Genomic DNA, 26,420 nt, shown 5'->3' on the forward strand with positions numbered 1-26,420 from the left:
TGTGTGGGAGTACTCATAGCCAGACACCAATTTATGGACAGGTAAATTCACTATCTGAGCCATATGGTGGGCAGTGGTGTGTTAGGGCGGCACCATATTTCTTCAGGCACTGACAGTTTTTATATCCTTTTTTGTTAAGAGCCTTCACACACACAGACACGGTCGGTCTCATGAGGATATATTGATAGCAGTAGCATGACAGTAGAGGTTTGATTTATTGAGGCAACTTCCATTTAAACTTCAAATTGATCTGTTTATTATGCATGTTGCTGTTTGCATTTAGCTTGAACTACTGACTTTAGAATAAGTTGCCTCTTGTGGAGGACGAGTGCATCATTTCCTCACTCCATCTAATCCCTACATCTACAGTAATAGTTTATTTTTTTTGGATCAAAGAGGATCTCCAGAGGCTCATTAAAACTCTACAAATATCCAACTGGCCACCTCTGTGTGTTGATGATTGATGGGGTGATTAAAGCCAGAAGGTTATTACCAGGCTACAGTTTGATGGTCATTTTGTTGGTCTAATAACATCTAGTCACATTATCAATATGAAAATGTAGATTTGCGCCAAGATGAATTTCAGAGCAAAGGAAGGAACTCCTCAAAAATACTAGGCTGCCCCCAAGTGGTGAAGTTGTATACCTGATGCAAAAAGTATATGAATAGACAAGACATTTTTTTCAGTTGTCTGACCTATAAATCACAACAGGCCATTCAGCAAATAACAAAGTAAACAAACAAAAAGATTTTACCACAAAGCACAAATGTTTATTTAATTGGCAACTTCATAACAAATGCTGAGTTTTCCATGTTGAACAAATTGACTTAAATTCTTCCAAATGGCAAAAAACAACAGAAAATACTCACCATTGACAACCAGTTTTCCATTACACCTACACTTTGAGTTAAACACCATATTTACAAAGCTCACTTCTATTTAAAAAAAAAGTACTCTGGTTGTGCATCTTAAAAGCATCAAATGAACAAAAGGCAAAGGATGGAAACATCTTTCACTCATTCTTTTGCTCTTTAACAGTAGAGTGGTTAAAAGGCAACAAGGTAATTGTCCTCTCTCTATCTCACATGGTCAGTCATACTCTCACACAGTCACACACACTTACACACACACAGTCACAGATTGGTACTCAACGTTGCTCAGTGGGGGAGCCCTGCTCACATCCAAACACCCTCGAAAAGATTACTATACTGTAAGTCAAAACATAAAGCCTTAATCCTTACAGCTGGTATATTATCTGTATGCATTTTTTGCTGCTCGCTACTGTACAGTCAGGGAAGCATCCTGCAATGAATCTAAACACAGTCTTGGCAATAATGCACATTAGGAAAGTTATAAATGAGGCAGATGAAAGATAAAACATTCAACGCTGTATAAGAAAACAAAAAGAAAAAGAAAAGTTACCATAATATGCGTATTTGTGCTGGACACTTTGCCAGACGCCATTACTGCGAGGAGATAAATAAAAGATGAGATAAAAGATCCAGTAAGTCCATGTAAGAATCCATAAAAAAAGGTGCTTTAAGTCTTTACTTGTACAGCTGCACGATGATCAGAGGTTTTCCAGTTAAAGATTCAGTTGTTACTGATCTCAGCTACGAAGCTAAACAACGCGTTTGAGGATTAGTGGAAAGAAAGTAATGACCTACACAGTAATAAGTTACCTGTTTAACGTTCAATTACATTATGATGTTTTAGAGAGGCAACACAGTCTGATCAGTTTGGCTGCAAACCACTGTATGCCTATGTAACTATTTAATTATCAATATGCATATGGCTTGTGATGACATTATTTCATCAAATAGTCACTAATACACCTAACCCACTGGCTCTGTTGTATTATACTGCATGTTCATTTTCAGCTGTTTAATTCCCAGATATGATGGCACTTATTTTCATCATTTCCTTTTGACCTGAGCACATCTAATCCATCTTTCATTTTCATGTTCCAATCGAACATGATCTCATTTCAGGGACAACACAATTTATTTTCATAATTTCCCCCTGGTGCGTGTGTATCTAATGCATTACCGTATGTTTTGTTTTCAGACTCAATCCAATTCAAAGTATTCTCATTCACTATATAATAAATAACATGACTGGTAGGTAGAAGTTTAAGGTTTCTTTGGATTTGTCTTTTTCTGTTATTGAAGATAAACAACTGAGTTACAGTAACGCAAAGCTATTTGATCATTTTGGCTGATAAGGCAAGTTGTGTCTCTCAAGGTGCTATATGTACGTTTTTGCTATCGCTGTTCACTTACCAGTCAAGAGGAAATGTTACTCAAGAGCTGTTGACTCTTGTTTTGTTTCTATTTCTACCACTGATTAGCATGATAACCAGTTCCCCCAGCCCTGTCTTGTCTCATGGTGGTAGCGTCCAGTCTCAGTTCAACAAGAGTCAGAGAAGACTCTGATCGGAGAGCGTATTCTAACCTCTTGTTTTGTAAATACAGGGCTGGAGTCTGTAGAAATTGACCATCTCCGCTACCACCTGCTCCCTCTCCAACAGACAACATGGAGCAGCAGAGAAAACAAACATATAGCAACTTTAAAAGAAAAGTGCATTGACTCAGCGGTCCCAAGACATACTTACACATACACATGCACACACACACAAACAAAATCACAAAAATACTCCCCCGTCCATAATAAAATACCTTCTCTCCACTTGATATTGGTAAACATCTTGGCTTTTGTTAATAAATTAAAGGTTCAGCAGTTCACATTCATCAGCTGGTTGTGTGTGTTTGTGTACTTGTGTGCAAGAGTGTTTTGGGTAGGTAAGTTGTGTAGTTCACATTGGTCATTGAAGTCCTGTGGCTTTTTTGAGTAGCTCCAGGTCTTTGCGCTTTTGAGCTGCAGGTGGCGTACAACCGTATGCCTCCAGACCCAGGGGTAAGTAGCGCTCCTGCAGCCTCAGGACGTCGTCCGCCTGGCCAGCACGCAGAGAAACCCACGGAGGGGGCGAAGAACCGCCCTGGAAGCCCCAGAGTGCCAGACTCTCTGCGGTGAGAGGCAGCAATAACAGTGTAAGAGAAGGAGACGCTTTGTCCCAAAATACAGTAACTACAGTGATAAAAAGGGAAAGTACTTGGTGTGGTGCACTAACCTTTTCCTTGTAGACTAGCAGCTTTCGCCACCCCAAAGGACATCAGATATGGTGCTACACCATCCAGGCCTACAGGCTGACCTCGCGTCGCCATGAGCACTATTGACCTGTTGAAAAAGAAGTGCAGATTTGTTAAAAAACAAACAAACAAACCAGTGAAACTCCTATGTCAGAAATATAAATGCAATAGGTTGTGGACAGTATTATTGTAATTTTCCTGGCCCACCTCTTTGGTATTCCAGTTTTTAAGAACTGTTCCATCTTGGCATCCATTCTGGAAAATGAGGTTTTCTTGGTGACTTTTCCAGAGCAGGCATCCACTGAGACCAGGAAATAGCCAGGCTGAGAGAAGGCCATGGTCACCTGGTTCACCTGGCCGGTGACAGGAAAAAAATAGGTTGAACAAACCCTGATTCACAGGCCCCAGTCAGATAGATAAAGATGAAGTGTTTGTTTTTGTGCTCGAGGCCTGGCATGCTCACAGTGATAAAAGAGCTGTTATCTCCTCTCTGCTGCTCTTTGCTGCTGAGAGACTTGATTTGTGTCTGGAGGTAGAGGGTCCATGGCTCGCTGGAAAACACAAGCTGAGATAGAAACACATGGGTCAGTAGAGCTGGCTTACGTTTTAAGCAGCTGAATAAAGGTTATCTTAGATATAACACCACAAACCTGCTTGGCACCACAGCCTTTGCAGGCGGTTGTGTTTAGAGCTGGCATGGGGATCACTGCTGAGGGAGTCTGGGAGTATTTAGGGTAAGCCTTCGCTGTACAGTTACAGGTCTGTTTGGACAATGTGGTTGCCATGACTTTCACTCTTTCACAGCCTTTCACAGAACAGTAGCTGTGACCGTCACGATCATGCCGGGCCCGAAGGTAGAGCCACAACAAGCTGCGTGTTAAAGGAAAACAGGGGGAATAGGTAGAGATTAAAAAAAAAAGTTTAATAAACTATGGAACCTAAAAAAGACAAAAGATGAAAAGACAGATTTTGTTTTTCTCACCCAACAGGTTGGTCAAAGTAGTATTTCCTTTCCATTGGCCTCTTCTGCAGCTCTGCTAGGGATGACACAGTGCCATAGTCTGTGATGTCATCAAAGGTGTTGCTTTGCCGATCGTTGATGTCGGCCATGATCTGAAATGTGGTGTCTGATGGGTAACAGAGTCCCACCAGCACCCAGTCATCTCTGAGTCAGAGGAAGAGAACAAGAGACTTACGATTTCCTCCAAGACCATTCAGAGATATCGGCTCAGAATGAAGTCATTACATTACAAATACATCTGAAAAGAATCATTTCATACAGTGATGTTGTAAATTATCAGTGGTATATTTAGAATAGGTACTTTATTATTATTACTAACCCTATTTCTGCATGTTTGAGTGACACATCTGGCTGTGCTATGTCTAAGTAAAATATGTTTGAAGCAATGCAGCAGCTTTCATCATGCAGACACACTATGACTCACTTATCAAAGTTAATGAGCGAGAGGACGACCTCTCTGGGGGCGGGTCCACTCCAGTGCAGAGTGTAGCGCTTGCTCATCATCAGAATGGGCTGGTACTGCTGAGACAGTGCCCCCTGGCTGTTAATCCCCCTCAGCACCAGAGGAGAAGCAGGATATTCATCCCTGCTGATGGATAAACTGAGGCTGGGAGCTCCCTGTGTCTGGATGTACACCTGAGGGAGAGGACGAGTGGAAAGAGTCAGAGGGAGTGCTCGCTTTACATCGGAGGGACAGAAAAACACAATCGAGGCGCCGTGGACCTGGACATGCTCTACCTGAGAGTAGCGGCCGCTGCAGATCACTCCGCTCCACTGGGGCATGTTCACACAGCCAGGATGTTGGATCAGGTAATTGTCTGCTCTGCCGACGTAGGTGTCTCTGTAGCCTGTTACTGACCCGTCCACGTCGTGAAAGATGGAGTTTTTGTCACCGTCCAGGTCGTTCTCTTCAAACCACTGTCCAGGGCGACCAAAGAACGTCGGCAGTCCCACCTGAACCACCATGTAAATACATTTTAGCACCAGTTTAAAATTCAAGGTAGTATTGCTTTGTTTAAGTCCCATTAAGTGTCTTTCCAGGAATTATGCTGTTTAATTATTCAATCTTATTATGTTTCATCAACATAATGTGGCTATCTGTTTTCAGACATTTCCATTATGATTATATAAACTCCATCCATGGCATTTCTTTCAAATTTCACAAAAATTAAAATCTTTTCAAAGACTTCATAACTTCTTCACAGAGGATTCTAACTTAAAAAAGACTACTGGAAATGTTTACTGTGTGTTTGAGATGATGCTGTAGTTTCAGATTTAATATACTGGAGATACATAAAGACATGTATGGCAAACTGAGTTACTATGTGCTGTTTAAAGGCAGTACTTTGTTCAATACTACCCCAAGGGGGCGCCAGTGATTCACAATGGTTTCACCACAGGTCTGCCTGGATACCTGCCAAGTCTGGGACACTGATCTGAACTAATCGATTTGAGGGGCCATATAAGGGAATAGGGGTGGAGTAACCTGCCAAAGAAAATTGTCAGACCCATTGTAACGGCAGAATGGATACATAGTGAGACAGAGACAAAAGGTGAAGATAAAGATAAATCAAAATCTGTATCTGTCAAACTGGGGCAAACAAAGTAAAAAGAAACAAATCTATGAAGAAAAAATGAAAAAAGAGCTAAAAAAAAATCAAACTCAAACTGGATCTTCACAGTCACATGGAGGAATTTGTAGAAGAGTATACTGTATAAATACAAACAGTTTTTTCTCCCAGTGGCGAATAAATGTGCAAAGAAAGGTTTACTTCCCATCAGATTAGTGAACTACTTGTGTACTGGAAATGATTTTTGTAGTTTTATGTCTCAAGCAAAGTCTCATCAAACCTGGGTGTTGACTTACATTGGAGTGGAAGCTGAGCTGGGACAAGTTGTTTCTTGGAGTGAGCTGCCAGGTGTTCTTCAGGTTGAATCCCACTGCGCTGGTGTAACGCTCTGGTGTGGGGATGAAGCCGCGAAATGTGCTCTGGGTAAGCCGCACTGGACCGTCATAGATCTGGAAACCTCGGATTGGGAATGTCCTACAGTAAAGACAAGAGAATAAAGAGACTATCATTCAGGACAGCGAAGACCACAGGTTTTAGTCATGGGCTGGCTACAATCAGTGTTTCAACTCAACCACAATTCATTCTCAGGCCATGAGCTCACTAAGGAGCAGGACATCAACTGACTCAGACATGACCTGCTATATAACTCTTTCAGTTAATTTCACAATTGTAATGGTTTCCCCTAAACTGACTCCACACTATATTACCATTAGTAGTGTAGACACTAGAGTCAGTGTAAGGCACTGTTAAATTTCATTTTAAAATGTATGTAAAACAAAATTAGAGTAGAAACAGACCACAAGGTTGAAAATTGTACCCTTTTCCAAATCAAACAGTGTGTCACACAGAGTAGAATAGTGTTTATTTGGGAAAAAGTTAAGTTGGTTAAGTTAATAAGACTCTGCTCTTGGATGATGCTGAGGTTATCATTAAAAATGTTTTACTTGCCTTCAGATGAGGACCTAAGGTTTCATTTATTTTCATAATGTGGGTGGTGCAAAGTGATTTAAGATTACACAGATTTAAAAAACTACTTGGCAGTACGGATTGCTGTTAATGAAACATTGCTGAACTTGTACCGAATTTAATGTGTATCTTAGTTAAATGATCTTCTTTCTGGCAAAAAAGAAAAGTGTGTTAGCGGCTCTGGCAGAAACCATGATGACGACAGACAAACTGACTGAGCCAGATGTCACAGTGCGGTCACAAAGCCTGTAAAACGCTTATAAAGTTGTACACTGTGGTGGCAGTGGTTACAAACTGACATAAGCTGCAGTTCTTGAGACAAAAAAAGTCTGCCATTGCCAATCTCCTGTTTATGTTGCTCTGTTTTTATAAAACAATCTCTGTAACGAGAGAGAAAGACAGAAAGAAAGAGGTAAGGAGGCCCTGAGGGCACATAAAGCTCAAACCCTCCTCTCATTAGGACCGTCCACTTAGTCTGAAATGGCATTAGAGCATGGAGAGGCTCCATAAACGTCCTCATAACGGAAGAGCAATTGCCAGTGAGGCACAAGTAGTGCGAGACGTGTTTGGTCTTATCAAACATTTCTGGTTTACCTGTCAGTGGGAGCACTATTACAGAGAGAAGAAACAGAACAAAGGCAGTAAATAGAGACATTTAGCTGAGATAAAGAGGAAGCATGTACCAGAGAAGCTCCCCTTGCTCTCAAGTAATCCAGTGTTATAATGAGTAATCACTTTTTATAACAGTTTTCATAAACTGCCAAAAATATAACAGGAAGGAAGTCAAAATAGAACTTCCTTTCACAAACCCACTTAGAGCTAAAAGCAGCTGCAGCAGCCTCATCTGTCCAACCACCTGATTGCCTTGCTGGCTCTCACTCCTTGTTTGTTTGTTTGTTTTTTCAGATTATTTCTCAAGGAACTCCTCCAACACCGTCTCAACATAGTTTGATTTGAACTTTTCCACTCAAATCTTCACACATGTCTCACCTGTCTTTGTCAGTGCATCCCTCCCTGTTTGTTCCTCCTTACCTGTTCCTAGGCAGTGTCCTCATCTTTCCATCAGCCCCTCCTGGTCCCCAGTATTTATTCTGTCCTCCGTTGGTCCCCCTGTTTCGGCTTTCACCCACAAACAGAGACTGTGTCACCTCCTGGCTGGAGCCTTCATCCTTGGGGTAGCTGCCATCACTGGAGAATTAAAGGTGATAAGGGAATAGTCATTAAAACATAAATATCATACCTACATGCTGATGTTTGATGCTGTCTGCTTTTAGGAATGAAAGAAGAAGAAGAAAATAAGTGTTGAACTGTGTTAAACAAGAAAGAGATGCTTCAGACCCACAGGAAATTTAACAAATCTGATTTCAACTCAGTATCTGTCATTCACGATCTAATGGTTTCTGGCAAGTTCACCAGGTAGAGGGAGAAGAGGAGATAAGAGCACTCAGACATGAGTGATTGAGATGAGTACACACCTGGCAAAGGATAATCCCACTCCATTGTCCGCAAAGCTGAAATCATAAAAAGAAGCGAATAATAAGTATGTATTATTCTCAGCACACAACTGTTAATGGCCTGTGCAGGTAAAACAAGTAATCAAGGTGCCTATAAATAAAACTGAAGCATCTAATCGTGCCTACTCATAAAATAGTTCACTGTCAGTTCATTGCTCCAACTTCAAAAACTATGGTAATCAATCCAGGAGGAGAGTTAAAGTGAAATTTGTTATAAATAGTTGATGATGTCATCACAGGGAGTTTTTATGATTACAACATACATCATTTCATTACGTTAATAGCACAGATTCTCAAATCCCTTTTTTTCTTCTTCTTTTTTTGGATCCCGTCCTGTTTTTCAGCAGAAATATTAGTCCTCAGTTTCCTAGAAGACACGACACTACGAGTCAGTCGTCTCACCCAGAGTTCTTAATGATGATGTCACCGCCCCGTATCCACGCTCCCAAGTCGTTGTTCTTGAAGGAGATGAGAGTGTCGAGGACCGCCGCCACCCGAGGACGGCTGGGGTCAGCATTCTGGTGTGGTCTGAATCTGAAAAAACACACATATAGATACAGTATATACACAGAGTTGTATTACTGTACTATTGTCTCTCCATCAACTACATTCATTTCATCTGAGGTTTTCAACCTGACCACAGTGTGGTAGTTTTTTATGTACATGTGGTCGTCTTAAAGTAGGTCCACATATAGCACACTGGCACATTAAAACATTTGCACAATACAAGTGACTAATGGAGTTGATCATCATAACATCATCATGCTATAAATCTGTGTAGACATGATACATATAACTTGACTCCAGAGGCTCACGGCTGAGTTGTAGAGACGGCAATGCTCAGCACATTCTACATATTACAGGTGGAATTGTAGAGCATATGTCATTAAATACAAATGGTCTTATCTTATATAAATGTGCTAAGAAAGGGAATTATCTTATCTTCCCATCAGATTAGGAAAAATCTTGCGTACAAAGTTGAAAGAGACTGGAAATGATTTTTGTAGTTTTCACAAAGGAACATGGCTTATATCTTTTTATAGTGTAATGGTGGCAATGAATTCATGTTAGGCCTGGCCATAAACATCAGCATTTATAGTCTGGATAACATTAACATCCAGAACTGAGTGGAAATCTGGCTGTTCCTTTTTAAAATACCTTGTTGTGGACCAGAGGAGGAGCATTAATTTGAATGTGACGCAAGATGAATGAATGGCCAGAGGTTTACTTAAATCAAAAGGAAATGGGAAATATGGGAATTATTAATAGTTAATATCCTCTTAGGATTCCCGGCAATCACTCAACACTCAAGTCTTCCTCTCTCATGTAGGATTACTACTTGCTTCGCATTTTAACATTTAAAATCCTCCCCCTCATACTTCTGCCCACATGCATATATTCGTTCTCACACTCACACACACACACACGGGCCAGTACTCTCAGTGGACACGTCAGATTTTTTCCGTCTGGTTGAGGGCTGTATTTGGGTAGGGAGCTACAGAGTGGAAATTCTATCTGTGAAGCCTTGTTTTCTCTGTCAACATTAGCCTGACAGACCTTCCACTAAAATGCAGTAAAAGAGTAAAAGGCCATCTATCTATCCCAGTCAATGGCCATATCCTAGTAGATATACCATAAAAAAACTATAAATACCTTAATTTATAAAACAATTATTGACAGTGGAACTAAACAAATATATTAGTAAGCCACAGATACCTTAATATTTACATAGTGTAACACCACACCACGGTGCATATGTTGGACCACGACAGACTGTCTAATAGTGCACAATCATAGGCTTTGTGCAAAAACCTATGCAGTGCATTAGTTGCTTGTGAGTCGATATTCATTGGTACACATTTACAACAAACTAATACATAATACTAAGAAAACTCATCTCTAAGGTGCAATCATTAGGTCTATAAACAATGATGGACTTTACACCTCTGAAATTATAAAATGCTGTTGCACAGACATCTGCACACACCTGGCACTGTTATCTAGACACTGGTATTCCCGCGGGTCAGCAGCACTTGCATTGGTGGTCTTCACTCCTTTATCAATGAACAGTCCTGCCTGGGAAGAAGAAATCATAATTACTTTAGAAAATAAACTTTTCTCGAAAACTATGCACACATTTCCAAGACGGACCAGGGGTTGATTTCTGCTGGACTGACATAAACAAGACTACTAGTATATTTTACAGTGTGAGGCCTGGAGTGATAATAAATGTACTAAATTTAAATCCTGGGCCAACAGAGTTATATAGTAAATGCCGTACAGGGTACTGCAGAAAGTGGAGAAAGTGAATAGTTTATGTGAACGTGCAAAGTATGTTTCCATACTCCATATGATATGGATTAGTTTTGTATATTTAAAAATCGTGATGTCTGTGTGTTTGTGTGTCTATTTTATGTACATGGAAACCTGTGCTCTGAGTTGGTCTTGTGGTATAAGCACGGTATAGTCTTAAACCTCGGGGCTCCTTCCTCTACAAGAGAGGCTGCTGTGGTCGGACTGGACAAAGAACTTACAGTTCACCTGCCCGACTTCTGTCATTACACAACAGAGCACTATTGTAGAGCCTGCTTGTGTATGTGTGTGTGAGTGTGCACATGTATGTGTGTCCCCACTCCTCTTTGGCCAGAGCCAAGTGACTAGGCAGAAAAATATGTGCAATTTTTTCACAGGTTATTAACAGAATAAATACAACCACTGGAAAAAAATGAACAGTTTAAAGATAAGGAGCACCGATGATACCTTGAAGTTGGAGTGTACACGGTTGTTGTAAAAAATCCCCAGGGGAGTGAGCTCTGCCTTGGTCTCTGGTACCAGCCCATGAGAGTCTCCAGTGGAAGAGCTGTGGAACACAAACCATATGCCAGCGTCCTGCAACAGGAAGGAAGAGTGCAGACATCAGGTCAACATATGCTTATACAGGCTCCCTATATAGGGGATTCTTAGTAAACAAAAAAAGAAGTATACTTCAACTTCCACAGTTAGTAAGAGTAAAGAAGGTTCAGCTCAATGGCCAGCCAAATTAACTTTAAGGTTGAGCAGATATTGACAGACAACCTTCATATCACACAAACGCCACTACCAGTAAGTGATATACTTCATAACGCTCCCCTGTGAATTTCCAGATTGTTTGTGCCAAATGAAAAGAGATTGGATCAGAGATCCTTGTCTTTTACTTTCATATATTAGAGGTCTCACTCTGTTATTACACCCCTCTATCAAAACACTAAGCCACCTAAATCCCATTTTATTGATGGATCACTTTTTATTAGAATATAAATCTTCAATTTTTATTATATAAAGTTTAGGAACAGTCAAGCCGCTGCAGCTTCAGTCTGTATATCACTAACACACTGTCCTTGTTTGTCACTCCTTCTTTCTTAATCGTTTGTTAAAACTTGTTTTGAAGCTGTTTTTCTTTGATAACTCTGATGTTATTACCTGAGAGCCAGCAGCTGCGTTGCTGATGAGGTTGTTATTAGGGTTGGCGATCCAGAACGTTGAGACTGCCCTGTAGATCAACCCCACCACGCGCAGACACAGACACAGACACACGTGGACACACAAGCAAAAAGATGATATTAAAAGGGCAGTACCTTAGCATACCAGAGACTATGACTTATGAGCAGAAGACAGATCAAAGTGATATGGTAGAAATCCCCTTCATAATCCACTCCTCTCCGACATAAACCCTGGACTGGGTGAGTTCTGCCAAGACTCTCTCTCGCGCGCGCACACACACACACACACACACACACACACACACACACACACACACACACACACACACACACACAGACACACAGACACACACTGTGACCTGATCCACCTGGAAACAGACCTTGCTGCTTTCCTCACAAAGGAACTTCTCTTGTTCTTGCTCCGACATAAAAACATCCCATGGAGAGATCAGGTTGTTATTGCATGGATAACGCCACCATGCCGGTATCTCTCACACAGACTACACTGTATCTCTCTCTCTCATGAACATGGGCCCTCTGTCTTCTCTCAAAGTATGTCTGCATTATCTCACCAGACTTTCCACAGTCAAACACTTACTCTGACACAGATGCAGTTCCAAGTTAAACAAATCATTTGTGTAGTTTTGCCCCCATCGTTTACTTGTTTTCTAGCTACTCAGTGACGTGTTCTTAATGATGGTGCAGACTCTCATGTTGATATAAAGCTCTCTATTCAAATCTCTAGTCAAAGACACATTATGTCCCGTACTTGCACTCTGTGCTGGGTAAGGGAGTGTAGCCCTTGTAGACTTTGTCCTTGATGCTGGTGCAGAGTGTGTCATTGCGGTCAGTGGGCAGCAGAGTCCCGGGTCGGGTCAACAGGCCAAGGTTGTGGTAGAAAGTGTTACGCTGCTCAATCCCGTCCTCAAGGAAAAAACAGTGACCCAGCGTGTCATAACCTATGGTGTTCCTCACCTGGGTCAAAAAGGGAAGACAAGAGGACATAAAAAAGACTTAGTGAGCTCAGGATGATTTCCACAGCACAGTACAGCACAATAAATACTGTTTTCCAAGGGATGGGAGTTTCACACCTTATGGAAATATGCAGAAAATCCTGGTAAACAAGAGAGCCTGTTAATGATCCACAGGGAAATAAATGACATTCCACAGGGTAGATGCCCGCCTCCTTAAATACATACAATTCCTGAGAGAATTTGCTACTAATAAAATTATTTAGCTGTGTAGACAATGTTGGTATGAAGAGAGCTGCAGAAGACACACAACAAAATGATCTTCACATGCTCATTGTGCCAGAAGTGAAACAGGAAAAAAACAGCAGTCACACAGTGTTATCCAAAACTTTGTTGACTCCATTTCCTATATGAAGCAAGGAAGAATGCCTTTACTCTGATGGCCTCAAGGACAAAACACTGAGCCATCGCAGTTTGACGTCATAAGGCATCACACACATACATGCACAATCACAAAGGCCACACAGAGAGATATTGATTGGCAGTTTATCAAACATGACCTCACTTGATTTTACTGTTCCAACAAGTATAGAAAAGCATTCCTATCTATCCAAAGAGACAGAAAAACAGGCCAACTTGTGATGGAGAAAGAGATTAGGCAGGAGGGTTTGAAGAAGAGACTATATAGAACAAGACAAAGACAAAGGATGAAGGAAACAATTACAGTAATCTGGGCTGTTACTGATGATGAGCGTTCAACAGTCTCTATCACATGGTACTCATTAGTAAGTGCTGCTTACATCTGTCATTTCATTATCTCATACCTTACAGACTGACTCAGCACAGCCACACACGCTCCACTTACCAGCAAACCATTGGTGGCGTGGATGGTGAGACAGCGGGAGAAGGAGTGGTGTATGGAGAGTCCATCCACATAGGTAGGCTCCGAGTAGCCTCCTTTCTGGTCGACATCCCCGCACATGTGAAAGTGGAGGGGGTAACGGCCCGTCTCTCTCTGCTGACCCATGTTTTTCAGTTCCACATCGGACAAATGCACTGATGAGAAGTTACCTAAGATCTGATGGTGTTGGACACGAGAATTTTTTAAGAATTGATCAAGCAATAACAATGAGCTACAGTGGCCGTTTGGGGGGAAACGCAACGTTCAGATTTGGACACAAAAGTAGGCTTACTGTCTAGCCACTCTGGTCCAGTTACAGGTTTAGGTCTACAGTGCAATTCTGTGTTTGCCTATGGTCCCATGGGGATAAGAGCAATAGCTGTGTTGGCACCACGCTTAAGTGAGTCAAACTTGTCCAGAATCAGTAACACAAGCATAAATAAAAAACTAGATAGATATGCACACATGCAAAACACAAATGTAACAGGAAGCAAATTCAGTCAGACACGAATGTCAACAAATAATCTGATACAAATATGCTGTACAATGCTCTCCAGGAGGCCTTTCTGTGGGTATGGCATAATCCACAAGGCCTGGTTCTTGTTAAGGAGGTATTGGCCAATCCCTCCAGCTAGCTTTAACTCACCCACTTTCCCTCTCTTTCTCTCTCTCTCTCTGACACAAGCTCAAATGCATACCTAATCAGAATACAGTATATGCCGCATATGATGCCTCCAGCTATATATCTTCTGTATATATTCATGTAAAGGGGGGCTCTTGCAAGCACATACAAATACACACACAATGGACTGCCAAGGTTTTAGACCACTGTCCACTGTCCAGGTGGGAGCAGTGTGAAAAATGGATTGAAGACATTGTGAAATGCTGAGTGCTGCGTGTGTGGTGCTGCTGTTATTGACAAAAAGTTATTTTTGAGGCAGATTGTGTAATTCAGTAAAAGTGTTTAGTTGGAGACAATTAATGTGGCCAAAAAAATGTTTATGTGGAAAGAAAAAAATCTGTTTATTTTGTTTAGTACATGGGGGACACGTTACATCGAGCCTCAGGAATGTTTTTTGCCACATATGTGAATGGAGTTGTGCCATTATTAACTAGATTACCGTGAACTCATTGCCTACATAAAGACCCAGAGGTCAAGAAGAATTGAAGGTTCAACTAAGTGTTGTGCTTGACCCTAATCTGTCTTCTTTCTTAAGTGTTTGCTCCTCGATTTATGGACTGCACATGTTCTAAAGAAAAAGTGACAAACATCAAAATAAAAGCCTGAGGTGTAGAGGCTGTTAGGAGAAAAACAGAGAGAATGGCAGTGAGACAAGTCACGGTACTTCGGATAACTAACCGAGCTGGGACCATGAATAACCCCTCTCATTTAGCATAGCATATGAATATGGAATGTATGCACACGTGAGCTCTGCAGCATGGAAACCGTCACGCTTATTACTGCAGACATGGTGACCTTTAATGAGAGTGTAAAGTCATGCTAAAATGTGCAGACACATACATCGGAATATACATCATTTAAACAGGAGCTGGTGTTATAAAATAAGTTAACTAGAAATAGGACACACCTTGATATGGCCTCCAAAGGTGTCGTGGTTGTAAAACTGGCACATGTTATTTCCGTAGCAGGAGTTTTCCATTTCTCCGTATATGAGAATGTTTCTGGAGAGCAGAGCCACCTCAGCACGCATGTCCACCCCATCGATGATCTCTCCGACATGGTTATACTGAGGCCTCCCTGAGGAACACAGACAGGTCAGTTCTTGGTCACTGGAAAGTAGGTGACATTATTGAAAAACAATCACTGCAGGTGAAGACGAAAGTGTTTGTTTTTTTATGAACACAAGTGTCAATTGCTCCATTCCCTCCAAAGAAAGCAGAAAATAAATGAACACTTCAGGAAACGTGTAACTAATTAACATGGCAACACAGTTTGTCTTCTAGCCCTTGTGTAACCTTTCAAATTGAAACACACACACACACACACACACCTTTCCATTCATGTAACATTTACACACCCAAACAACTATCCACACACCAAATCAATCAAAATAACAAGACACACAAAAAGCAAAAGCAACCAAATACATGTGAAACACAAAATAATCAGCTCTTCAACACTGTGGAAAGTACCAGAGCCCTCAGGGAGCAGATGCCAATATTATCGCACAGCAGTAGTCCTGCAGCTGCTCAGCCCTTCCTCATGGCAGCAACACAAAAATTAGGTAGACATACAATCCAGTACACCCTTCTCTTCTTCAGGAAGGGAGTTGGCGCTTGTTGACACCGAGGGAATGAGCTAAAGAAACATTTCTGATGGAGAGATGGATAAAAACTAACAGACTGTGAAAGAAGAGGCAGAAGCTCAGTGGGTGTGAAGAATCAAAATCCACACACACCCACTGCACTTCTTTTAAGATGAAGTTACTATCACAACATAAGCTGACAATCTCTTTTTAGCCTCCTCCGCTAATCTTAAATCATCATAACAACAGAGCAGGAAATGATATCTCTCTGCACCGCAGGATTAGTAGCACTGCACCTGCTAATCACAGATATAGACTATAATAGAGAATGAGAGTGAAATGTTATTTGTCTTCTTCTGCTCCTGGCAGAGTATTAGTCAAGAGTCTCACCACAGTCTCACTTTGCCTTATCTTTTCTTTCCTTTTTCTTCCTGCTATTAAAATGGTAACGTGCAGTACAAGCCTCAGATTGCAAGCAACAAACCACTAGCCACACACACACACACACAGGTAGGGATAGGGGAGCTCCAACAGAAGACAAACAATCACACGCAATCCAGAAAAGTAGAAAACAGCTATTCTCTCTCACCTTGTATCCTGACCTGCCTGCTGGTGCAGTGAGGGCAGGGCAGCAGGGTAAACTCTTCAGCCTGGTGCATGGAGTAGTCCGTGCTGGCAACGACAACACGATCCCCAGCTTTCCAGGTCTGCTGCACTTCATCCTGCAGGTTTAACACCACCTGGTCCACAGCATCCACCTGAAAGCCTGAGATGGGGAAACCTGGAGGCACACAGCATAGTGCTTCACTAAAAGGCAACACAAGGCCACAACACACATAATAACATGGCACAGAACTGAATTCTGTTATTGTCTTTAACACTTGACGTGACTTCAGGACGAGCATGTAATAAATAAATGAATAAATATCCCAAACACTGTGTTTTTTTTAATTTTTTTTACATACTATCAACACTGAACCATGTATGTTACTACCACTACTTTTGAACTGATATCGTCATAAATCGTTCTTCACCATTCTTCCATTCACTGTAGGCTGTGACTGAGAAGCCCACTCCATCCACGGTGGTGAAGTTGCGTCTTGCCAGAGCTCTCCCTCCCGTGTCGTGGTTTTCATGTTCCCTGACGTCCTCTGTGCACGACGCGTTACCGCCATCTATCACAGACACCAAAGCCCACGCCTGCCTAGAGAGACCGAAGAGAAAGAAGACTTTACACAGAGTAGTTTCACACATTTATATCACAAAACAATGAATAATCAAATCCTGGACTTTCTTTTCCCTAAGACTTTATTTGGATGGTGAAAATAACTTGAAGCACAGCTGAAAGATACACATAGTTAACAAGACAAGTCATTAAGACATTTGCTTCAGCTTTGACCTCATTCTCATTTGGACAGTCACATGGCCACAGAAAAACAAATACGCCTTTTTAAACTTTTGCACGTTGACAGAGACTAATCATGGTGGCGGTGCAGATATTTTTTCAAACTCTATTAATGAGAAAATAACTTTGCCAAATAGTGAAAGTTAAAGGTAGATGCGTCAACTAGAGGCGGCACAAGAATTAGTGGACTCGTCTCCGTATAGAAGGATTTCATATAACGTGTCCTCTAAAAGTTTATGTAACACTAGAGATGCTAGGACAGCTAGTGAGATAAAGGGTGTGACCTGAAGTGAGTAATAATGTTTCACCGTGTATGAATGTCTGTGTATGTGAGGCATCAGGGTGAAATGTGGCTATCCTTGATTTATGACTGGTGAATGTGTCATGTAATGATAAAAAGATGGAGAAGGAAACCAAACCAAAAAACAAAAAAATCAAAATTGAGTGAAAAAGATTTCAGGAGACCAACTTTTTACTTTTACTCCAAGTTCTTCCTTCTCGCTCCACTGCAGTGCACAATATCTTGTAAAGAGGGTATGTTAAGATAATTATTCTCCAATGAGATTATAATGATTAAATAAGAAAAGTCAGAAATCATGTGAGTGTGAGGGTGTGGGTAGCGAATGGGATTGGGCGTGCTTAAGAGGATGTATGACCTAAAAAGAGGCCGTATAGTGCAACCAGGCGAGCCTTCAATGTAATAAATGTCATGCCCTTAACCTCTTAAAAATGACGTCTTGCTTTTTTGTTATCGAGGAACAGCTGAAGGATTCTGAACAAGCTTAAAGCCTTCACGCTATTCACAGACGGAATATTTGAAGACCATTGTTTAACTGCGACCTGTCCATTATATTCTTTATCTTCACAAACTGAGCCCGACCACCATGACCTTCTCCCAGAATTGAACCATTCAGAAGCTTATTTTTAAACCTATATCTGGCCAGACAGCTGTACAGTGTGATAAACTGCAGGAAAGTGAGTATGCTGAAGTCTCTTGTTTCCAATAAGACCCCACTGTAAACAGTGCCAGAGGCAATTTCCCAAATTTACCTTCACACAGCTATACTTCATCAGGACTGTAGTAAAGCCTGCAGCTCATGGCACATCTGAACATTGGGCAAAAGTGATAAAATGCTCCATCTACTCTTTGGAGAACTACTTTTGGAATGAAAAAATCAGAAAAACAATTAAACATGTACACAAGAGAGGAATCATATTTCCGGTGTTTACCTGGAAAACCTCCCAGAACATTAGCAGCAGTTTGTGATGCTATCAAATCCGACATGCCTCTGTGTTAATACCTGGCTCGGGGCATTATACTTGCTCCGCTGGGATAATTACAACCGAAACTTGTTTTCCTAAAGATGAAAGAGTCACTGCACACTCCACTGATACACAAACAGGATCCATCTGGAGAAAGATGCACCCTTTTCTGTCATTACAGCCCCGGTGAGTGGCTCTCTGCAGTTTTCCTGTTGAGGAAAATCAAGAAGGCCTATTCTGTCCTCTGGCAGCTAATGCGCAGCCTGTGAGAGATGACTCCACATACACACAAAAAAAGAAAAAGAAAACAAGCGAGCAAATTGGTGTTTAACGTTTTCCATTTTCCCTACATCCTTGATTTAATGCTCATCAGTATTTTAACAACCTCATTGTTTGACCGGGAAATGGGAAATGTGTGAAGGCCAGGGGTGAATTCACAACAGGCCGATGTGAACTTGTGTTTACATGTGCTGAGTGTTCCCCTGAGAGGCAAAGATTAAAGACAGAGAGGTCAGCAGGCACGAGGCCGGAGCCAATACATTCAATTGTCTGTGCAAAGAAGGACGTCACTGTGACCAACCTATTGAAATTTGAAGGTATTTTGTATGGTATAGTCGCTTGGGCTTGTTTACTTTAATGTTGGAGATCACATGGAGCTTGTAGAGCACCCAGGTGTTAAAGCACTGATGCAAAATATAAATCTATAATGGCTGAAAATTAAAAAAAAAAAAAGGCACAGTCAGTTCCCAAGTATGCTCCTGAAACATTTCCTGCTGTTTCTCCATAACGCCCCACTCCATGTCATAAACTGGTCTACACCATCATTGTGCTCAGTCCTACAGGTCATATGCCTTTACCTCCCGATTCTTTCATCTTAAAAGCACTTGACCTAACAAAGTGTGACTTTAATGACATGTTTAACTGCATGCTGTCTCATAAATACACACTATGTGTTTCCTCCTACTACAAGGGAAATCCACAGAAAGCTCAGATAAAATCTCCACTCCAATAAATGGTGAAAGTGGGTGCACACTTGTTGGTGCGCACACACTCACACACACAAGGGCTTTACCGTCTGATCCATTTAAACCACTGTGCTGTGGATTTGAAGGAATTTGTTTGAAGACCTCTGTGCTGCCTTGGCACCCACCCCCAGAAGCGAAATGTGACACTGGAGAAACTGGCGTAGCACTTGGCTTCTCAGCCAGCCAAGGACCAAACCAGGCCAAGCTACAAATAACACAAATAAGTGAAATGCTGTACTTAAATTTTCCATTGGAAGAAACACACTTTTGCACGTATGTGTTTGGTGGTGACATACAGATCTAATGTAATGTTAAGCTAAAATGTGCTCAAGACTAAGCCTACAATGACCACAATGTACATCACATCCTCAAAACTACTTCCACTCTCTGCCCTTTTTCAATGGGTTGCATGATGGACAAAAAAATCTCCTGATTTGCTTCGTTTTACGCAAATCCTGTCAAAATCTGTCCGACCATAACCCCATTATCCTGTACGTGCTTCCTTTCCCGGTAGAGCACGATCCAACGGAAACACAGGAAACAGGAAGACGAATAACTAGGAACGATTCGAGGGAAGAACCCAAATGAAAAGAATGATATGTGAAAGAGGACAACTTTCCAGGGAGGATGGGCATTGAACAAAATGTTGGTATTGTCACTCCGGTGTTTTAAAATTTCAAAAGGCGAGAGGCATTTCAGTGGTTGAATGAAAACATCATTAACCAATGACCTTCTTCTTTATCAGCTCCAGGAGACCAAGAATAAACAAAACACTCCCAAAGACTTTTGAACGGAGACAATTTACCATGGAGAACCAAAACAAACTCTCCATGAACTGGACAAACACCACACTTGTTGTATTATTGTACAGTTTGTCAACAAGGATTCACCTTAGCAACATTAAGAGACAAACCATGAATGTTTTCATTTGTAAAAAAAAAATATACCTTATTAGTCCTTACAACATCTCTTATATTCATCAGTTGGAATTATTTACCTGTATTTGAGTTCATACACAAAGCTGCTGCCGAGCTTCTCTTCGATGGTCTTCTTGGTTTCATCTAGAAGACTTTTGACGGCAGAGTCTCCAACAGCCAGAGTGACGATACGTCCTGCCGGCAGGGACTGGAGCAGCTGGGTCAGTCGTCGACTGTCATTACGGGAGTCGTGTGTGTCGTAGCGCTCAGACAACAGCAAACTGCCCGTGTCCTGATCCACCACGCGCAGGTTGATGCCTCGGCTGAAGTTCCGCTGGAAGGCGTGACCGCCTGTGGCCAGGCCGGAGGCAGGGACGCCTCGGGTCAGCAGAGACCAGGAAACCCTTTTGGTACCATGCAGCTCCAGAGTTCCACCGCCCTGAACGCCGATGAACTTCTGACCGAAGACAGGGACCTCAGGAACGGCCTTGTCGTCTGAACGCCCCATCAGGGCAATGGTGGCACGAGAGCGGTAGCGACATTTGCGAGCACCGATGTGCAAGGCCCCACCTTCTTCTATGAGGATGTGGCGTGTTCTCAAGGTTATATTTTTGGAGCCATCAGCATTATCTGCAAACACTACCCGACCTGCGAGAAGTCAGAGGGAGACACATTGTTACAGCCATAAATCTCTAAACTGACAGAGCAGCAGATATATACAAAATCAATGTCAATGTCAGAGCTCAAAATACTGCCCAACATTGTGCTTACCTCCTGACTGGATGGTCAGTGAGGAGAAGGTAGCAGAAGAATCTAATCTCAACAAATGTCCCCTCTTGACAATAACAGCCTTGTCCGGTTGGTGGCCTGGGTTCCAGCCACTGAGGGACGGGTTGTGATCTGGGCAATTCTCTGTAAACCAATTAGTAACAAATCAGTGAAGCTCATACTTTCCATTAGAAAGAGACATGAGAGGATTTACAGTGACAGAGAACAAGCTGGAAAACTCATGGGAAGGGATTTAAGATCATAAATATCTGAATCAATAATCCACAAAACTGACCATCTAACACCTCTCCACTTGTAAGACTAAGGACAAGGATGATAGTCAGGAACAAAGCTGCCATCGACGCTCCACAGCAGATCAGTGTGTTCTTCCTCTGCTGAAGGTGTTGAGCACACTCCCTGCGCTGACGTTCCTCTGACAGGTTGAAAGCGACCGGTCTCTCTGGTGGCGGGCCGTGAGGTTTTAGTGGCGGAGGTGGCGGAGCTTTGGCAGGTGGTGGCGAGCGGACCGGAGCCACTCGCCCAGGAACATAACCTGGAGACCTCTGGTGGTTGCCATGGTGCGGAGCCACAAACCCGGGGAAGTGGCTTGGGCCATCACTTGTCGGCATGGTACACGCGTCGGCTACCTGAGGGCAGAAAAGGGGAGAAACAAGACAGATACAAAAGTGTCAAACAACTGCATCACTGAGCCCGTTTGGAACAACTGTCAAAATACAAAAAGGTTTCTGTTTCTGGTAGATGTTTGACCTAGAGTCGTCCACAGTCAATGTTGTACTAAATCATTTTTAAAACTTTGATGGGAGTTTGCAAAAAAAAAAATCTGATTGAATTTGTCCCATCGTTACTCATGCAATGGAAAAGCAACCAAGCGTCTCATTCATGGACCTCCAGGTAAAGATCCTGGGACGGGGTGTGAAAAGACTATAAATCCACTCCTCCAAAACGGTAAACCTTTCCCCTGGTTGGTTTGGCTTGACCAGAGTGACACTGGCCGCTCTTATCCACACTAACGAAGGAGGCTGTGAATAATGGATCACAACATTCCTGAGACGATGTTAACACAGCCAAAACAGATGGCACCAATTACAGTAGGAAAGGAGGAAAGAGCTCCAGTTTGAGTCTGAGCTGCCTTTATTTCACACGAATGGCTAGCACAGTGAACTGCAGCCATGCACACACACACACACACACACACACACAGAAAGAAAGAGGGAGAGAAAGGTCATGCAGAGACACACCTGCACACACAGGGGCAGAGGAAATGACACTGCAGAAAAAAGAGCTTCAATGGCACTTTTCTTGAACACAAACATCCTGAACACGGTAATGACAACACCACACCCCACTATCGGTTTTAGTCAACAAAACGTAAGCAAGTTCACACTTTAAAACATCACAGCTGGACGATAATGACTTGAAGAATGACAAGTCTTTTTTTAAGTTATTAAAGGGATAGTTCAACATTTTGGCCTATTGCCGTAATCCCTATAGTCATAGGAGTAGGTTCATTACCTTTAATTATCGGTGCATGTTGTTTTGAGATCAGCAGGGCAGAGACGTGAGCTGCTCAGTGAACACAATGGAGGTGAACGGTACAGGTTCCCTGTCCCTCATCAAACTCATCAAATAAGCAATCCAACAACTCCAAAACGCTCTCCTGGACAAGTTGTGACCTGCACATTCACAACACTATGAAATAATCATGTACTGTAACATTATGAGATGGAGTTGTTTTCGACGCAAATGCATAGCCGGAACTACATTCCAGACACGGCTGCTGGGCGGAGTGATTTCAAAAGCGCCAAGTAGTTCCAAGTATTTTCTTCATGTGTCTTAATGTTACATAATTATACATTATTATTTCATAGCATCGATAATTAAAGGTAATGAACCTCCCCCTATGACTATAGTGATTATGGCGATAGGCGAATTTGCCAAAATGTTGAACTATCCCTTTAAGGGTGCTAACCTGCAACAACTGTCCAAACTGGTCCAATAAAACCAAAGATGACCTGAAAGTGAGGACTTGCAGGTTTTTAAACCACCCATGGGTCTATCAGTACTTCACAAACGCCTGCAACACACAGACACACACAACCATTGTCTTTACTTGCCAATTCGTCATCATTTCAATCCAGGGGACAACGAACCTCTTCAGCTAACAAACAAAGCAATGTACCATCAAGCACTGCAAGACAAGGGCTCACACAGTTACGTAGGCCACACTATAAGCTGGGTCCAACAGCAGCTCATCCAACCACTTCATCCTCAATTATCTCATTACAGTGTCTCTCTGGATCATTCTTAAGGGCTGATTTTTCCTTCAGAAGAAATCAAATTGGACTGTCAACAGCACAGGCATGCTGATTCCACTTTCTCTCAGATGTTCATTACTCGTCTATGTCCTGCATTAGACAGACTCAGCGGGAGCCCTGTGATGGGATGATCCCCCAGGCATCAGCCTTTCACAGCTCCATCCCAGGCTATGTTTTTATTCACATTCCTTGCCATAAAAAGGGCCAAGCACAAGCAGCTCCCGCTCCTCCTGCAACTAACTGACCTGTCCGAGCATTAAAAACTTGTGGGGTTGTTGGTCACCTCGGGGCAATTCAAGGTCTGGAAAGAGACACAGATCACAGGGCAGATCACTGGACTCACTCATCCTCTGCCTCCCTCTCTCCCTCTCACATTTTCCTGATTTCAGAGCTACTGAATATCAAACAGATGTGGGGGGAAACACTGGGACAGACCATCACACATTCCTTGGCTGTAAAATCATCCTTCAGTGGGGAAATTGACACTGGCAGTGTAACAAACAGTAAGCCATGTGTTTCCTATATCAGATGTAGGCTATAAGCCGAAACAGCGCTGTCACAACTCTTTCTCAGAGAGCAGCAGCAGTAGTCAGAGTAGCGAGTGAGCTGGCCCACGTTGGAAGATGGTGAGTTAGTTAAACGTGAAGGTTTTTAATCGCTTGATGATTTATAGGTTTGTTTTGGCTGTAGCCTACAGGCTGCTTCCACTCACACTCTCATCACCGTAAAGAAACACCATTGTATTTCCAGAGGGGCACCAACTTAACTTACCCCCACACAAAAAAGAGGAACTTAAAGGCGAGCACACATAGCGGTAGCCTATGCATGAGTAACAGGCTATCAAATCGGTTTTTCGTTTCCATTGCAGTGTCTTTTGTTCACTTTGACAGCCAACCTATGGATGGACCACGTAGCTAAAACAAAACATACAACTTTCACACACACACTACACTACCCTGGACGATAAAAAAAAGACGCCAACTGTCACTTTTTTTTAACGAGCTTGATAAGGAACAACGCAAAAAGGTTAACCCTGTTGGCTCTCTGTATGACAGGCAGCCACAGACACAATGTAGCCCAGGCGGTCGGGAGGTCGTACCGTGTGGGAGACTGTCCTGCTCCTCTCCGGCTCTGTCCATCCGCTCTCCGCCGAGCCGACAGAGACGTTTCCTCCGAGGTGCTGGTGCTGGAGAGACGGGTCAGTGAGCTCTCCTCCTCCTCCTCAGCCTCGTCAGTTCGCTTTCCGTGTCTCTTTTTATGTACTATCTCTTCACATGGTGTTTCTTTTTTTTTTTTTTCTACTGCTGATGGGCTGTCGTCCGTCCGTCGTTCAGCCCCCAGTCCCACAGAGAGGGGAGCAGGCAGGCGCGGCTTGGGAGCCAGGAAGTGTGATGCGTTCAAGGACTGTGGGAAAAACAGACGTGGCAGCCGAGACAGCGTATTAAAAGCACATGATAACGGTTTAAAAAGCGATGATGATAGTGTATTCCGCCGTATAGCTAGTAGTAGCAAAGATATTCAATATACGGATATAAATTATAAACCGTCTTTGGAAGTAGTATTATCACATTATTAGAAACCGCAGTAGCTAGAAGCAATATTTAAAAACCACTGAGGACATGGATCCAAGATATTCTGTAAACTGTGTTTCGCTGCATGAAGCTTTAATTATTACATTTATATAAAACATATTTTATTTTATTTTGATGTAATCAAATTATGTAATTTGTCTCTAGAAGCTATAATTTATTTTTGGAATAACCGTGTCATTAGTGTCTTGTAGGGATGCAACTCCCTTTAGGTTAATAAACACACAAATTCCCTGAAAGGATGTGAGGGCGTGACCTCACAGGTGTTTACACATGGTCAGTAGGAAGAGTTTCAGAGGTTGTCACTGCTTTAGAAGAAATTGTAGCATTTTAATCTTTATCATTTATGTTATGAGTAATTTAGAGGACGAATCCTGTAGCAGCAAGGTGCTGTACCACATCTCGATACCCTCGTGTATGCTTCTGCTGAAAAACAATCAAGCTGTTTATTCATCTAGCTACTCGTTTAGTTTACAATGGTAAAGTGAACAATTCAGTGTTTACTTGACCTGTGCGCTTCGATTTTCAGTCTAAGGTATGTTACGTGTGAGTTGGACAGGTCGACAGGTCATTTTCAGCTACTATATCAAAGATACTCTACTACTGTAATCGAAAATTTCGAGGAATCGTGAATGGGTCACCAGGAGTTTTGAAGCGGCATGGACTGAGGGGCGGGGCTTAAAACTGGGCCACACCACCGCCTGCTGGTATGAAAGGGGAAATAATAACCTAGGTTTGGAGGCAGACGGGGACAAACAAGATCACAGAAGCTCTAATTCTGGCATTGTAGAGAAAAATAATAATATCACAAATACAGTAAGACATTTCTGAGTCTGAGATATACTCTCATACATTTTACACCTTACATAGTTATTGTAGTCATAATTTAGGATTTTCCTCACAATCTATATTAATCCTCAATATGTTCCTCTTCTCATGCATAACTGTGCCCGTCTATAAGCAGCAGGGTCGACCTCTTCACCTTGAGCAGTATCAAGTTAACAGTTTGTTCCGGTCAGCCAAGACTGTTTTGAAATATTAGTACTTAGTATTAGTAAAGATAGTATTTGATATGGCAGTGTTATGTTGGACTTCATGACATGTACAGCTGTTTTAAGATCTCCATGTGACCAGAGAATTTATATTTATACTCAAGTATGAGATGTGAAATACTTGGGCACGATGATCACCCTGATGAAAGGAGCGCAGGGTGTTTTGTTGACCATAAATATCAGGCTGGATTGTTATGGAGGAGCCAGTTCACATCTTTGTCCTAA

The 26,420-nt window shown here is 42.2% G+C and overlaps 1 protein-coding gene across 1 annotated transcript; it reads right to left on the bottom strand.

Annotated features, from left to right (window-relative positions):
* Positions 1-749: 749 nt before the first annotated feature.
* Positions 750-24,907, bottom strand: cemip2 (cell migration inducing hyaluronidase 2). Its single transcript, XM_085787145.1, has 24 exons — positions 24,654-24,907; positions 21,514-21,865; positions 21,222-21,362; positions 20,531-21,098; positions 16,875-17,044; positions 16,430-16,621; positions 15,163-15,332; positions 13,538-13,750; positions 12,471-12,676; positions 11,682-11,751; positions 10,983-11,111; positions 10,210-10,298; positions 8,625-8,756; positions 8,184-8,219; positions 7,741-7,896; positions 6,039-6,216; positions 4,910-5,125; positions 4,596-4,807; positions 4,133-4,315; positions 3,801-4,020; positions 3,614-3,715; positions 3,358-3,503; positions 3,132-3,238; positions 750-3,025 (listed from the first exon to the last, which is right to left on the bottom strand). The coding sequence occupies exons 2-24, from the start codon at positions 21,845-21,847 to the stop codon at positions 2,826-2,828; spliced, it is 4,170 nt and encodes a 1,389-aa protein (XP_085643271.1). The 5' UTR covers positions 21,848-21,865; positions 24,654-24,907; the 3' UTR covers positions 750-2,825.
* Positions 24,908-26,420: the final 1,513 nt, after the last annotated feature.

The sequence above is a fragment of the Trachurus japonicus genome, chromosome 9, assembly GCF_045865225.1.
Source record: "Trachurus japonicus isolate A0001 chromosome 9, Traja_1.0".
Classification (NCBI taxonomy): Eukaryota; Metazoa; Chordata; class Actinopteri; order Carangiformes; family Carangidae; genus Trachurus; species Trachurus japonicus.